Source organism: Lepidothrix coronata, unplaced genomic scaffold (genome assembly GCF_001604755.1).
Source record: "Lepidothrix coronata isolate B3197 unplaced genomic scaffold, Lepidothrix_coronata-1.0 Scaffold7, whole genome shotgun sequence".
Lineage (NCBI taxonomy): Eukaryota > Metazoa > Chordata > Aves > Passeriformes > Pipridae > Lepidothrix > Lepidothrix coronata.
The window spans coordinates 7,324,385-7,339,434 of record NW_016690187.1 but is presented as its reverse complement, the minus strand read 5'-3'; the positions used below and the strand labels follow the sequence as shown (position 1 = coordinate 7,339,434).

Sequence of the window (15,050 nt, the reverse complement as noted above, 5' to 3'; positions counted from 1 at the left end):
ACTAGCTTAAAGTGCTGATTAAATGAGACATATATTGGGAGCAGAAAAAGAGAGGTGACTTGTCTGTTGTCTCTTTCATCAAGTAACGATACAGCATAATAGGAAATTATGATGGGTTCTATGTCAATTCTAGAGTTTCATGCTTTAGGTTGACATTAAGAAGCATAAAAGTAGAATTATAAAGGCTATTCTTGGCTAAGAGACAGAGCTACAAATTTTTCACAGATGTACTGCAGGGACCACCAGGTTCTGTGAAGCTGAGTTCACATGGGCAATCTGCGTGCCACAGCAAGTGGGTGGCACAGGAGGAAGTAACATGTACCAGGAGTGCAGTGCTCAGCTTTGTAGAAAGTAGAAACTACTTGATTTGGAGAGCAAGAACTGTGGTCAGGAAATATATAGGTGAAAAAACTGAGTAGGGGAGAGAGAACCAGGTAGGCCAAATGCTTTGTGAGGTTGTAGGATATGAAACTAAGAAGGAAGGACTTTTTAGGGAGAACAACAACTGTCTGAAAAAGTAAGGCAGAGTAGGAGAGAAACCAAGCATGGAAAAATTTGTGGCTTTGGTTTTTTCTTTTGTGACCAGGAGTATCTGGGAAAGCTAGTTGATGTGTAGAAGGAAAAAAAAAAATCTATGAGAAAACTTTATTCTAACTGCTTGATGTTTAAGGTCTTTTTGTATGATTATTCTAAGGAATAGCAGGTTCACTTTTTATCTGTCCTGTAGAAAAAGGAGTCTAGTGTTTGAGACTGAAGCTACTTAATGCAAAATGCTGGGGCTTAAAATGCGAAACCTGCTGTTGCTATTGCTTTGGCTTCCTTTGCTGTTACACATCCCTGGCAGCTCAGAGGGAAGCAGAAGAGTGGCAATTGGAAGTGTTGTGGCAGGAACAGCTGTGGCTGCAGCAGCTATGGGATTTCAGCCAATAGGGCTTTTCCCTTGCTAGGCTAGGTCCATCATATACAGAGATCTACCTTGCCTGCTGGAAATTCATTGTCCTTTTTAATTTAGAATTTTTGATATTTTTTTTGAGACTGGGAACAATAAGATGTGTGAGAGTTTGTGAAGGGATAGGAGGGAGTGTGCATGGTCATGTAGTGTAATTTTTTAGTTTTAATATGTTGAGATACCTCAAACTCAAGCTTTCTCTTTATGACCGGTTACAATCAGTGATGCAATATCAAGGATGCTTTTATGATGTCACTATAGATTTCTGCCTCATAAATTAACAATATAGTTGATTGGCATTTTTACTGTCCAGTGTACTTGAGAGAGTGTTGCTCATGTGAGACTGCAATATAATGTAACGTAATATATTCCATGAGGAAGAGATGTCTGAGAGCTTTTATATACCTTCTTTATTCTTAAATTGAGTAGCAACTTTCCTGCTTGATCACTGCTGTCAGCCTGATGTAATGTCTGGAAAAAAATTCTTGGTGGTTACCTGTAAATTTCACTTGTTCCTGTATCTCTGTGACTTAAAAAGAAAGGTAAGGATGGACAGTGCTCTAATAGATATGGTACAGACCTGAGAACACACAGCCTTATTCCTAGCTTTGCTTTGTAGCAAAACATAGACTTTTAAAAGCCTTTTTCTTCTCAGTAGTTTGTGAGAATTATTTCAATAATAATTATTAGTCTCTCTGAGACTTTCAAACTAAAGATGCTACTAAATGCCAAGTACTGTTGTTACAGTGATGTAATTCTCTTTCACTCTCTTTCCTAATTAACTTTCTTCACATAAAACAGTTGAAGCAGGATTAGAGCAGAAGAGTTGAGTACTTTAAAAGCAACAACTCACCAAAGCAAGAAAGTGTTCTGAGGGAGCCAAGGAACGATATGGCAGAATTATTAACAAAAATATGTAGTTATTCTTTAAATTGATTAGCTTCTGCTACTCTACAACATTATTTTTTCCCTATGCCTTTGACAGAGTGCAAAAATGTTCCTTAGGTTTGGAAGGTAGTAGCTGAAGTATCTGAAAAAATGTCTGAAACAATGTGACTTATAAAGCTGTTGAATACTTGTGTGAATATTACCACAGCACATGTTTTAAATGAAATAATAAGTCTCAGACCTGTTAGAATTCCATCACTCAAATGGATAACAGTGAACTACTTGATGAGGAAACATCTACATGTGGCGCAATCAAACTTTCAGAAGGAGGGTTAAACTTATGAAGTGAAGCTCTCTGGACCACAGGTTTGTCCAGGCATGGGGTAGGAACCCAAGTGAGACTTGGAGGGAACTGGTACAGATTGACCCCAGGGGTGAGGCAGCCCTCTCCTTCCCTCCCGAGTACCGATGCAGATGGTATGTTGGAAGTATGAGACATTCCTGCTCCACCACTGGGAATCCCTGTAGGCAGTCACACATTAGGCAGTAGCACAGGCCCAGGAACCCAGTTCAGGCTGGATGCATCAGGCTCGCTGTGTGTATGTTGTAAAGCCAGCCTGCAGTCATGCAGCAGATGCCCTTCATTTAGTGCTTGCATTTCTGCCTAGAATTTACACGATAGATAGATACCAACCAGAAGTACATCTGTGTGCATGTGCATTGGATGGGCCCCCTCCAGTCCATATTTGGAGATACTTGGATCATGGCTGCTTCTGCCCTTGGTAATATCTGTAGTGGTTTGGAGACAAGATCCAGAGTACAGTCCTGGAGATTAATAGAGGGAGATGCTGTCTCTTTCTAAGAAAGACTTGGTTTTAATGCTTTGAAGAAATAAAAAGGTCTGGAGCAGTCAAGAGAGACAGTGATAGCATTCATACCAAATTGTCTTGAAGGGCTGTGTGTACACATTCTCTGAGCTTCATAAACATTACTGTCTGAGTTATCTCACCTCTAGAAGTGCTTTTCAGGCTGTGTGGTGAATGTTGAAGTTTAGATATATCCTATGAAGAAAGACGGAGTTCAAGAAGCATTTGGATGATACTCTCAGGCACATGGTGTGACTCTTGGGGATGGTCCTGTGCAGGGCAAGGGGTTGGACTCAATGATCCTTGTTGGTCTCTTCCAACTTGACATATTCTGCGATTTATTTTTTTAAAAATGTGTCAGTTTGATTAGAAATGGTGTCTGTAGCTATCTTCTATTACCAAATCAGGGAAATCGCTCTCAAAAAAGCTTCACTACCCATGCAAATTATGACAGATAAGTTAAATTAGTGTTTTCAGATCATGGTCACTCTTGCATTTCTCCTGTCTCATTTTTTCCCTCTGCTATGCATGCACTTCCATACCTACATAAGCACTTTCCTTTTGAGAATACAAACTAAAAGTGCAACTCACATACACACAAATGTAGAAGGAAGAAGTGCAACTATTCTGAAGTGTCATTTAGGATTTCTGGGAAACAAATGGAGGAGAAGAAAGAGAATAATGATTATATTTTCATTTCCCCAGTGGAGAGGGAAGTGAAGAGGGAGGTTGATTGCAGGTATGATATGGAGACTTCTGTTTTCAAGGCACTCATGGGTGATTGGGATTATGCACATTTCAAGATGTACAAATGTATTAGGCAGAAGAAATGTAAGCCTTAGTAAAGATATTTACTGTTCTGACACCTCTCTTTTCCTGTTTTTATTAAATACTTTACCCTGGAATTGAAAATGAAGCGCTTATGTAAAAACTTTCCCTTAGTAGAATAATATTTCATGTTTTAAAAAAAAAAATCTGATTAAAAATTTTTCAACCCCCCTTTTTTTCTTATCTCCTGTCTTTTTGTACTGTGTATATTAAAGGATATTGAGAAAGGCTAAGTAGGTAGCTTACAGAAGGATGTGAGTGTCATAGGAAGAAAAGTCTTTCTTTTTCTGAATCTACGCACTTTTCTAAGTGAGGCTCCAGCTTTTTGGTTTATGATTAGTGTTAAGTTAGACTCCCTTTCATGTCTAGAGTGCTTTAATTCATAAACAAATTGACCTAACAAGGAATGGTTTTGTTTTCTGTATGTAATTTTATTTTCCCTCCTTTTTTAAAACTATGTGAGCATGAATAAAATGAATTGCTAGCCTCAGACTATTTAACAAAATATCAATCCTTTTGATTGTGATTATTCAATATTTATAAAAATTTTGTATCATTAGCAAACGTGAATTTTTTCTGTCAGATATTGTAAATTTGTCTGTTTGCTTTATCTTGAGATAACTGCCAAAGGAGAAGATTGTCATTAAAGATTCAGGCTGCAACTTGGTAGGTGCTCCAAACCATTGTTCTGGCAAAGGGGAGGTTGCTGTTGCAATGATAGCTCGTTTCTGCTTTATCCAGTGGAGCAAGAGCTTATTTCTCTTCAGAGTTTGTCAAAAAGTACTTTGAAAACCAAAGGCTTCTTTGCTTCCAGAGCCTAAAAGCATTGACATGAAGTACGATATAAAGCTGGAGCTCTAGCAAGAGCTGACATGGAGCTCCTGAGCTAACAAATTCTTGACATTTCTGTTACACAAGCAGTGTTTATTTTGCATATCCCAGGAAAGAAGTAGGCATACATACCTGTATATTATTCATATGCTACAGAACTACTTCTTATATATATATACTTGTCTTTCACTAAAAAGGTTACAAAGAGAAAATGTTGCTCTTAAGCACATTTCTGTACAAGATGAGCATGTATTACAAGAAAAAAAAATATTAACTCCATGTGCTATTCATAAAGTGTTATTAAGTTCCTTTGTTGGTTAGTTCATAGCTGAGATTGTTGAAATCAGCTATGGAGCAGTGTCAATAGGAGACACTTAGGATAGTAGGACCACGATTGCTTTATAAAAATTAAAAAAATGTGTTAGAAGAAAGAAGGGAGAAATACGTTGATGCAATATGATTGTTTTGCTTTGTGCTCACCCTCCTCTCACAGTTATATTCAAGAATCTATCTTTATTCCAACATCAACAGAAGGAAAGCCAGAGCTGACTGAGAAGCAGCCTAAGATAAAAGCAAGTTTCAAGGTTATTCCCTTTGCAAATAATATTGCAGATTAACTCGGCATATATCACAGCTTGTTTAAAACGTAGTAAAAATGGTATGTATTCAGTCAAATCTGTGTCTACCTTATTACTTCTACTGTGTTTCAGATAACTGGAAAATGCTACGCTTTTAGTTGAGAGAAAGTGGTTGAACATTGCACTTTGTACTAAATGGAATTCAAATAAGAACACAGGTTTGCTAGGGTGCAGTGAATAGCAGGTAATAAAAGATACAATAGTTAGTTCTTTAGCTTGAAAAAAACCAACACACACACACAAAAAACCAGAGAGAAAAGCTCTATTTTGAATTACTGTTGTAGAAAATTGTATGTCTAGGCCCCATGGTTATTGAAGACTGCTAAAATGCTACGAACAAATAAAATGGCCCAACAGATCTTTTTCATTAATTAACTGTTAACCACATGTTGTGCATATTTCTGAACTGCAGAGAGTCTGTGACCAATGTGAGTGATAAATTCCTCACCAGCCTGTCTTTTTTTTTTTTAAATAATAAATTATAAAATATAGGGAAGTCTTTGCATTAAATATAATTCATTCCATTAAATAAATAAGCAGTGAAGTAGAAAGGGGAGGCATGTGTACCAGACTTGTCCTTCACTGGATTTCCTGTCTCTACTTATTCAAAATATCTTTTCTTTCCTTGTCTTCCCTGTGGAAACAGCTAAATGTCTTTTGTTTTGTGGGAAGTCAGGTGACTAAAAGTTAGGGTCCTCATCTGGCCTGATGGGAGACCAGCCTTGCCAGTGGAATGGGGAGGAGAATCCAGGGATAAAAAAAGATAAAACCTGAGGTTTGAAATAAGAACAGTTTAATAATTGAAATAAAATATAACATTGATTGTAGTGAAAAGGAAAAACAACAAGAAAAAGAAAAAGAAATAAAACCTAAGAAAGGCATTTGATGGCCAATACAACTGCTCACTGACAGCTGACCGTGGCCCAGCCTGTCCCCAACTAGTGATTGGCCCCTCCTGGTCAACTACCCCCAGTTTATATACTGAGCATGACATTCTAGGGTATGGAATATCCCTTTGACAAGGTCAGCAGTCTTGGCTGTGCTCCCTCACGGCTTCTTGTGCAACTCCTCACTGGCAGAGTATGGGAACTTGTAAAGTCTTTGACTTAGGGTAAATGATACTTAGCAACAGCCAAAACATTGCTGTACTGTCAACATTATTCTCATACTAAATCCAAACCACAGCACTATGCCAGCTACTAGGAAGAAAATGAACTCTATCCCAGCCAAAACCGGGACAACAAGGTGTATGAGTCATTGAACTGTAAACTGAGAAAAGAAGTTGGCAAGATACATAGAAAGATGTTGTAAAGTATGGTTTCCATTCTTGCCCTCCAGAGAAGATGAGAATATGATAGAACATCATACTGTTATTTTCTCCATCAATTTCTTTCTCTGTCACATGTCTTTGGGAAGCAACAGGAAAAAGGCAGGGCAGAACAAGCATTTGTGTTCCCCACACATTGGTTTGTTAGGGGGCATTTTGAGGCAAATGTGTGCTCACATATGTAATGTATGTGAGGATAATCACAAAGATGAAGGAAAGATTGTAGTTAGGACTAAGACTTAGCAATGGCATTACAGAGTAATTTGAGTTTAACTTGTAATTCTATTGAATTAGTTTTGAAGAGCACACAGAATTTAATAATGTTGGCATTTTCCTCCAAGACAGATCAACATAGGTAATTCTGAAACATGAAGGAAGTCTGGAATGCAGCAATGTGGAGATTGGTTTTTGTCTGCCTGTATTCTTGGGATGAGAGGAATGAGAGTACCAGGTTGATTGATACACCTAGTTTAATGGATTATTCATTTTTCTGTTTGATTATAAACAAGCCTCGGAAGATATTTTGATCTACCTCTTTCTTCCTTTTCTTCTTATCAGCTTTTTTTTACTGCTTCCTTTACCAACTCTGTTTTTTGCATTAAAACACAAAAAACCTTGATAATACCTTCAAGATCTAAGTAATTTTTATTTCTGTAATGCTAAATAACTAAACCCTTGCTCTGTGAAATTAGCTGCTTTTCAAAATGTCAAGTGATTGTGTAATTTCTAGCTGCAATTTTGCAGAAAAATAACATGCATTAATGGAAAACATTTTGCACCAAGTAATGTCTCTTAATATTATGCTAGACACATGTCACAAATCTAAAGAAATGATTTTGTGTTAGCGTAATGGTGGTCATAAAAGAAAAGAATTGAAAAACAAACATATAAAAGGCAACAAGCCAACACTTCTGGAAGTAAGGAATGTAAAGAAGGCAGTTTTATTTAAAAAGTGTTCATTTTCTAATTTTCAAACAAATAGTTGAATAAGTCAGCATTCATTAAAGTGCTGTCAGCTAATAATGTATTTCTCAACTGAAGGTGAACTGTAATGACTGAGGGCTAATTAAAAAAAAAAAAAAGGGACAAAACCTCCTTGCCTTAAAACCATGCAATTGAAAATGTCACTGGAAATCTGGCAAGCTAAGGGCTGTTGGTTACTCCTCTCTAAATATTGTACAAAATGAAATTGCAGTTATGTAACAACAAACTGCACCAGCTGCTGCATATGAGACCTTCAGAACATCTGTGTTGGGCATTGCTCCATCTCAAGATGGATGGATTCCTGCCTGCCAGACAAAACTGGCAAGAAAGTTGTGAATCGTCCTGATTGTGATAATCAAGAGACATTTTAATCTTCCTTGGAGGAACAGGTTTAGGTTTTCTTGTATATTGTTAAAATGTGATACTGTGTATGTTTTCTCTATTCAGTGAGAAATCTTATCATTGTTTATCATTAGGAACTTTGTGGTTCTCAGCTCAAATAAGGGTATTAAATTATTTTACATGTAACATGTAACATGTGCTACATAAAAAAAAGTTTTTCCTCTCCTGACTAGTAAAATACATTGGGCTGAGTAAAAAGCTTTTTGCTGGTTGGCCCTGGAGTAACATAATATTGCTGCTTTTCCGCATTCTTTGCTGAAAAATTTAATTGAAAGTAACTGAAAATAAATGCTGGTTACTGTTGTATAGTGGCAGTGATGCTTAATCTCCACTGACAACAGATACAGTCTCCACATTTTCCTATTCTCATTCACAGTCACAACTTGAAAGAAAACAATGAAGGTCTGTGTGTTGCTCTGCAGCAAGATGGGGTCTGTGTTGTATATGCATTTAAATGAATAGCTGTGTTTATTTTCATTTAGTTTCGTTATGGTCCTTATGTACTTAGTTGTTGGTATAAACAAAAATATTTACACTACAGTTTGTATGTGTTTTTATATTCCCTGATTGTTTCGGCTGTCACTGGTACCTATGTAACCTCTTCTTCAGGCAATGTAAAGAAGCTTAATTGTGAACCAAACTTAATTGGCATTTTCAGTTGAAAAAAACCCTTCTCAGAGGGTATATGGCAATTATGTTTGTCGTTTGTGCTACATGTCCTGGAAATGAAGTAGTTTTATTTTATACCAAAGAGATACTGTTGACCTGTTGCAGTAGAATTCTTACCAAATAATAGTTTGAGATGTAGCAAAATTTCACCAGAGAATGAAATGCAGATCCAAGCATTAAGAATGCGGTTATTTTCTCCTGTATCAAAAATTATTTTTCTTTTATAAAATAATAGTGAAACATTTCTGGAAAATGGGAAGACATTTTTAGATGTCTTTTAAGAATAGTAGTTTTTTCAGGACTAGTTTTGACATTATGTATTTATTTTTTATTATGAATAAAATTGAATAAAGTATTAATACAATTGAATAAAATATGAATAAAATATTTTATTATGATGCTTTGAAGATATAAAATTTAATAGTATTGTCAGATGTAAAAACAACTGCAATTGTTTGAGATCACAGTGTTCCATAAATGTGCACTAGCAAGCCCATCAGCTGAGATGCAGTAACTGACCTTGTTAACACCTGTAATATGTTAAAAGCATTCATGTAATTAGTTACTTCAGTTGAGAAGCCAGTAACAAAATGCTAAGGGTTGATAATGAATATGTTAGAGGCAGGAATATCTTATGTGCAGTGATTTGCTTCAGAAGTGAATGTAGAGCAGTGCTGACTGCACGATATTTGTACTCAGTGTCTTGTATATTAGCAGAAAACATAATAGGAGCACTTCACATTTGTGTAGGTAAGAATGGCATTACTTGTCTTTCCTGGCTTTTTTTTAGTTAACCATAATTTCTAGATTAAAGAGAGCAATTAGTTTAAAAACCAATAATAAAAAAAGAGAGGGAAGTATATTGCCTCAGAAGACGAACTGTTTGCACATTTAAGTCATGGATGGGTAGCATTTTGTATGTTTTGTGCCATGGTGTTAACTTTAATTTTTGGGGTTTTTTTAGAGTGTTCATATTTTGGAGCGGAAGGCGTCTTCGGGAAGCACAGACCCTTCTTTAAGCAAGCAGTTCCTTGAAAGCGATCATCTCTCTCTATCCAAGGTAAGCAAAAGCATGGGATGTAATCTGGGTGATGAGCGTCCCTCTGGAGTTACAAAGCAGCTTGACTAACAGCTTTGGGATACTGTTTTGTATGATTCTACTATTGAGTATATTGTGAGTCTGTCCTGGAGCCTTTTGTTCCATAACTGAGGTGTCAGAGGAGACTAATCTTTAGCAGTTATTATATTAACAAAATCAAGGATTTTTTTTTTTTTTGCCCGTGGATGGCCCCCAGGAACAAATTTTACAACCTCAGAGTATGGGGCTAGAAGGAACTTTGATGATCTTTGTGGGTTCCTCCTGACTCAGGATATTTCATGACTGTGAGAAATTTTCCAGTCCTGTCCTCTTACTGTGGTAGAGCAAATCACTTCCAGGTCTAAAATTGCTGCTAATCAATGTTATATTAGTTTTAAAAATATGTCCTAATGACATTCATTGTGGGTAGTTTGAAATTTCAAATCTCTTGTTGAGACCATCTTTCCTGAGGCAGAGAGAAAGAGAACTGCAGGAATGACACCACCAGTTCCTGAAAGATGGAGCCTTCTGTGTGATGTTTTGAAGTCAACTTCTTCCTGGGAAAATTCCTCAGTTTTGGAATAAGTGATTCCAAACAAGTCTAATTTCACATAAAGGTGGCTTCATTTTAATATACTTCATATGCAGAAGCAAGATTATTACTGAAAAGGATGCTGTGATATTTGTGGAATATTTGGTGGAAAAGAAAAATCTGAAATTAAATGTCTGTCAATTCTGAAACAGAACTGGTAAAACAACTTCAAAATGAAATACTGTATTTGTCCAGGGAAAATGAAATGGTTTATTCTTTTTTATTTGGAAAACAAATATTCTGCAGTCAAAAAGACTAGGTTCATAAAGCTGTTGGTGGTGGCTCCCTTAATCCCCATATGTGGGGCATATGCAGACCCAGGGACGGAAAGCTGTGATTGTGTTCCCCCAGTCCTGCTGCTTTGCACAGGGCTGTTTCTCACGTAATCTGTAAGGTATCACTGAAGTCCTAAAGTACTGATTGCCATTGGATGAGGACTCTTCAACATATTGCTTTCACTCTGTTTTTTCCCCATTTCTGGCTGCTCTTTCATGATGTCCCTTATATTGGGCATATCTCATCACACCGAACCTGTGGGATAAGGCACAGTTAGGATTGTTAGAATGGTTTTAAGAACAGCTTGTAGCACTGATGCGGCAGAAGACAAGTATCCACACTGCACTAAGTAATTGTTCATTTTATCCTTCTGTAGCAGACCTTTTGTTTAAATGAATAGCTATATGAGATTGTGTGGTCTCTAACTGAGAGCTAATCAATACTGATGTTATCTAGTAGATAAAAGACTTATGCCTGCATCTGATCATCTAAAAGAGAAATCAATATGGTGAAAAATCAGTTGGCAGAGTCCCAGAGAAGACTCTCTGCTCACCCCAGGGGACTTAGAAATTTGTTCCCCTCAAGTGCCAAGTACTTCCTTCTATGGAAAAAGTAATGTATATGTGCTTCTCTCTACAGAATGGAAATAGAATATCCAAGCAAATATAGGGAAGTAAAAAAGATGGGTTTTGAGTATGGCATTTGCAGACAATGAGATAATTAAAGTTTATAGTTATGCAGGGAAAACTAAACTGAATAAGGATTTCTGTTACAATTTACTGCAGTGCATATTGTCACAGAGCTTTTCACTTAGTATTCTCAGAATACTAAGACTTTACTGAAAATTGTAGATTTGAAATTTGCTGTTACCTTTGAATTTTCGTAATAGTAATGTCAGTGTTATCAGAGCTGTGTAATTAACTTGGAGGTGTTATGAAAGACTGACGGCGCTCGGCTTTGAACAGTTTTGTGGGAAATGGAGAGACATTTGTTTTTCCCTTTAAATGTTTGATGCTATATGACCTCTTTCCTTTCTTGATAACTTTTTATAACATTGCTGGGAGTTGTGACAGATAAGCTGAGAAAATGCAAGTTTAGAAGTTTGTAGTGTATAATTAGTAAAATAGAGTCTGAGTGAGCAGGCAATAAGAGATTTTTAAACTGGTGCAGAATTTTGTTGAAGCAAGAGGGTAGAAATAAAGGCATGACTCAGATTTTTTCTCTTTAAAAATATTGTTCTTTACGGTTCACTGTGTTGCGCTCTAAGTCTGGCTTCAGTTGCACCAGTCACCAAGCATAAGAAACAGTATGTACAAGAAATATGCTTTAATTGGCTCCCTGAAAGGCATACAGCTGGTTGTATCTGAAATTATACTGTTCCTATGTTTTTCTCTAGAGAGAAAATTAGTTAACTTTCCTATAAATTTCTTGTAATACAGTGAAAATGAATGCAGGAAAATAAAAAAAATCCTTTTGCAGATTTCTGAAGGCACAATTAGCCTATGAAACTGTCATAAAATGCCTTTGAAGATGATGGCTAGCTACATTCAAAATCAACAATAAAGCAACTTCTTCTGTTAGCTTTTCTGATTTGGAGGAAAAAATAGGGTATGCAGAATCAATGCAGCTTTTACTTTAAAGATCAGAAAATTTAAAATTTTTTATGATCAAGAAATACCACGAAGACCACTGTTAATATATGCCTTATCTGGTGAGAGTTAGACTTCCAAAAATGTTCATGTTTAGTAGTTTTAAATGAGATACAGCTGGACATAATATAGTGACTGTGTAGTTTTGTACCTAAATTTTAAAAGCCTAGCTTTCCTGCTCTGTCTTGCATTGGAGAATTTGTGCTACTTGAAAGTGCAGTTTTTCACCATGTGTTAATCAAAGTGTCTTCATATTTTTCACCAGGAACCTGACAGCTGGGAAATCATAGAGGGTCTGAAAATAGGCCAGACCAATGTCCAGAAGCCAGACAAACATGAAGGTTTCATGCTGAAAAAGAGAAAATGGCCATTAAAAGGTTGGCACAAGGTAAATGTCTCATAAACCAGTCAGAAGGTTATTACCTAATTTTATGAGTTGGGACTTTTTTGTCTAGAGGAAATTAGGATGTCAAATAAATACCCAGGATTTTGGTGAGTGACTTTTTCTTTCACCTATGTATAGAGTTTGTTTGCAGACACAGCTCATGGCTTTTAAGTCACAGTGCCTGCTGCCTGCTGTTGTATTCAAAATCCAGACAGAATTTGTAAATAACACAACAAATGCCTTGTGTTTTAAGAGGTTTGTTCTTTGCCATATATTATAAAAAAGTGTAGCTGTGTACTCTAAGATTGCGTTGAAGTACACTGAAGTACATAATATCTACATTGAAGAACACAGCAGAGGAGAGCTGAGGGGTTTTCCATGGACCCAAGATGTTCATACAGGAGAGCATTCCCCTTCAGGTCTGCTGACTGAGCATATTTGTTCAGCTTTGTCCCTGAATTTTGTTTGTCTTGATTGGAATCGTCATTGTGGGCATGCAGTGGGAATATGGATTTTTGCCATAAAATGTCTCTATTTAAAAAAACCAAAACACCCCAAAACTCACCCCTAAGTCTTCTGGTTCTATTGAATTAATTTGGACACATATCTTCTTGCACGATTCCACCTTTTGTTAGCCTTAAACCTGGTGTTCATAAACTTTTTTGTCTGTATTTCATACCATAATAATTGCATTTCCCCCCCTTTTTAGGCAACCAGATATGTGGTATTAATGCTCAACCATCTTTTTTCACCCGAGGCTACTTGAAGCAGGATAATTTTCTGGGACAGAGTACATTTTACACCAAAAGATAGTGAAATCATTTGGTATACCTAGTGTTTTTCTGGGAAGAATAAATTTTATTTTTTTTTTTTTTTGCTGAACACTTTTGGACTTACGTCTGAGTCCAAATGCAGTCCATACTAGTACAAATTACAGTTTTTTTCTGCATGTTGTACTAAATGAAATATATGCCTACCACAGTTTTTTGTGCATGCTTATCTACGTTAGATGTTTTGGCTTTGTTTTTCTTAACTAGAGTTTGTAGTTTCGGCAACCAAATACACATGCACCACCTGAATTTAGTCTAGAGATGTTAAAGGATTTCAAACTGTGTTTCAAGCTGAAACACTGAAAGAACAGAAAAGAATAGCCTATAGAAAAACTCCAAAACATGACAAAGCAGACCATTCCTCCCCCCCTAACAACCCTTCCACTCTCAAAAAAAAAATCCAAACAATTAATAGATACATAAGAATTTTTAGAATAAACCACTGCTCCCACTCCTTTAAAACACATTATGTTGATATGTTGTTTCTTGACTAAGTGTCTGTTTTGGTAAGGAACTAATTTATAGGAGAGCAAGAGTAGTCCAGCTTTCACAGTTCTATAAGGAAGATCACTATTGATGATCTGGATGACTTTAGAGCAGTTACTTGTGTAAATAATTTTTAGTGTGATTAAGAGCTTCACATTTTAGCATCCCCCTCTACTTTGCCTTACATTTCACCTTAGGAACTGAACTTAGGTTTTGAAGCTGTGGGTTTCCTAGTAATTTTGTTTGTTTTTCAACTGCTGCCCGAATATCCTGGAGTTTCCATAACAATACTGTGTGCTAAGAATCCAGTGAAGGAATTTCAGAGACAGTAATTGTAGCGTGTGCTCTGCTAGTGTTCTGATAGTAAAGCCATAGATAGCATAACAAAGTAATAGATAGCATCCTTTGTCTCTTGAACCTTGCATGTCATATTCTGACAGTTTTGAATGTGCTTTAGTAGCATCCCAGCTATAATGTGTGCAACTTGGCAAACATCACTTTCTGAAGTGCAGTGTGCTTGGAATGAAATGGTGGTGAAAGATCATTTTCTTTTATGTGTGCAGCTTAGAGAGACAGAACAATATGAAATTAATATCATATTCTTGTGAAGTTTGTTAATGACCATACCTAGGTAAAAAGAAAAGAACCAAAAAAGTTCCTGTTGTTTTGACATCTTATTCAATGAGTTATGTCTCCAGGAAAGCACTGTTTTCTTGCCCTGCATGAGATTTTGGTACCATCTGTTGTGTAACAGACATAATTTCTAGAACCATCTTCAGGGGAGATTTTCTGCCATCTAACTCGGACCCTGCTCATAGTGTTAATTTAACAGGTTTATGTCATGAAACCATTTTCCTTCCCTTCCATGTCAAACAGCTTTGAGAATCAAGGATAGTATTTTGCTGGGTTCTGGCTTTTTAACATAGATTAGTGCATTAGCTTACACTTTAAAAATAGGAATTAGTTGCGCTTACTTTGCATGTTTTGAAAGCTAGTGATGATAGACACAAGTTAGCAAATCTCATTTCAAGTCTAGGTGTCCTGCTAGCCTGTGTCTTTATGCTGTGTGCCAAAGTCTACATTAACTTGACTGTAATGCAGCTTGAATGATCTGGTACAGACAAGCTAAGGCAACTTTTTTTTGTGAATAGGGGATTCTGCTCTCTGCTGAAACTAAGAACCACTCAGCAAAATAAAGATGTAGCTGTAGCACAGATAGGCATCATTAGGTTAGGTCCTAACCTAATCATTAGGGTAGGTACCATTACTCCTGGTAACCATGTCAGTGAAGATATAGGAGCTCACACTGTATCATTGACTAACACCAAAAAATGGGCCCTCCTGTGACCTGGGTCTGTTGCTGGGAATGCTG

The 15,050-nt window shown here is 36.7% G+C and overlaps 1 protein-coding gene across 5 annotated transcripts in view; it reads left to right on the top strand.

Moving 5' to 3' along the window:
• Positions 1 to 15,050, top strand: part of OSBPL6 (oxysterol binding protein like 6) — a 96,223-nt gene that overhangs the window by 44,295 nt on the left and 36,878 nt on the right. For all 5 annotated transcript variants that reach the window (XM_017838255.1, XM_017838247.1, XM_017838222.1 and 2 more), the window contains 2 exons: positions 9,347 to 9,442; positions 12,243 to 12,365. In XM_017838255.1, coding sequence (XP_017693744.1) covers positions 9,347 to 9,442; positions 12,243 to 12,365 — 219 coding nt within the window. The remainder of the gene's footprint in view (positions 1 to 9,346; positions 9,443 to 12,242; positions 12,366 to 15,050) is intronic.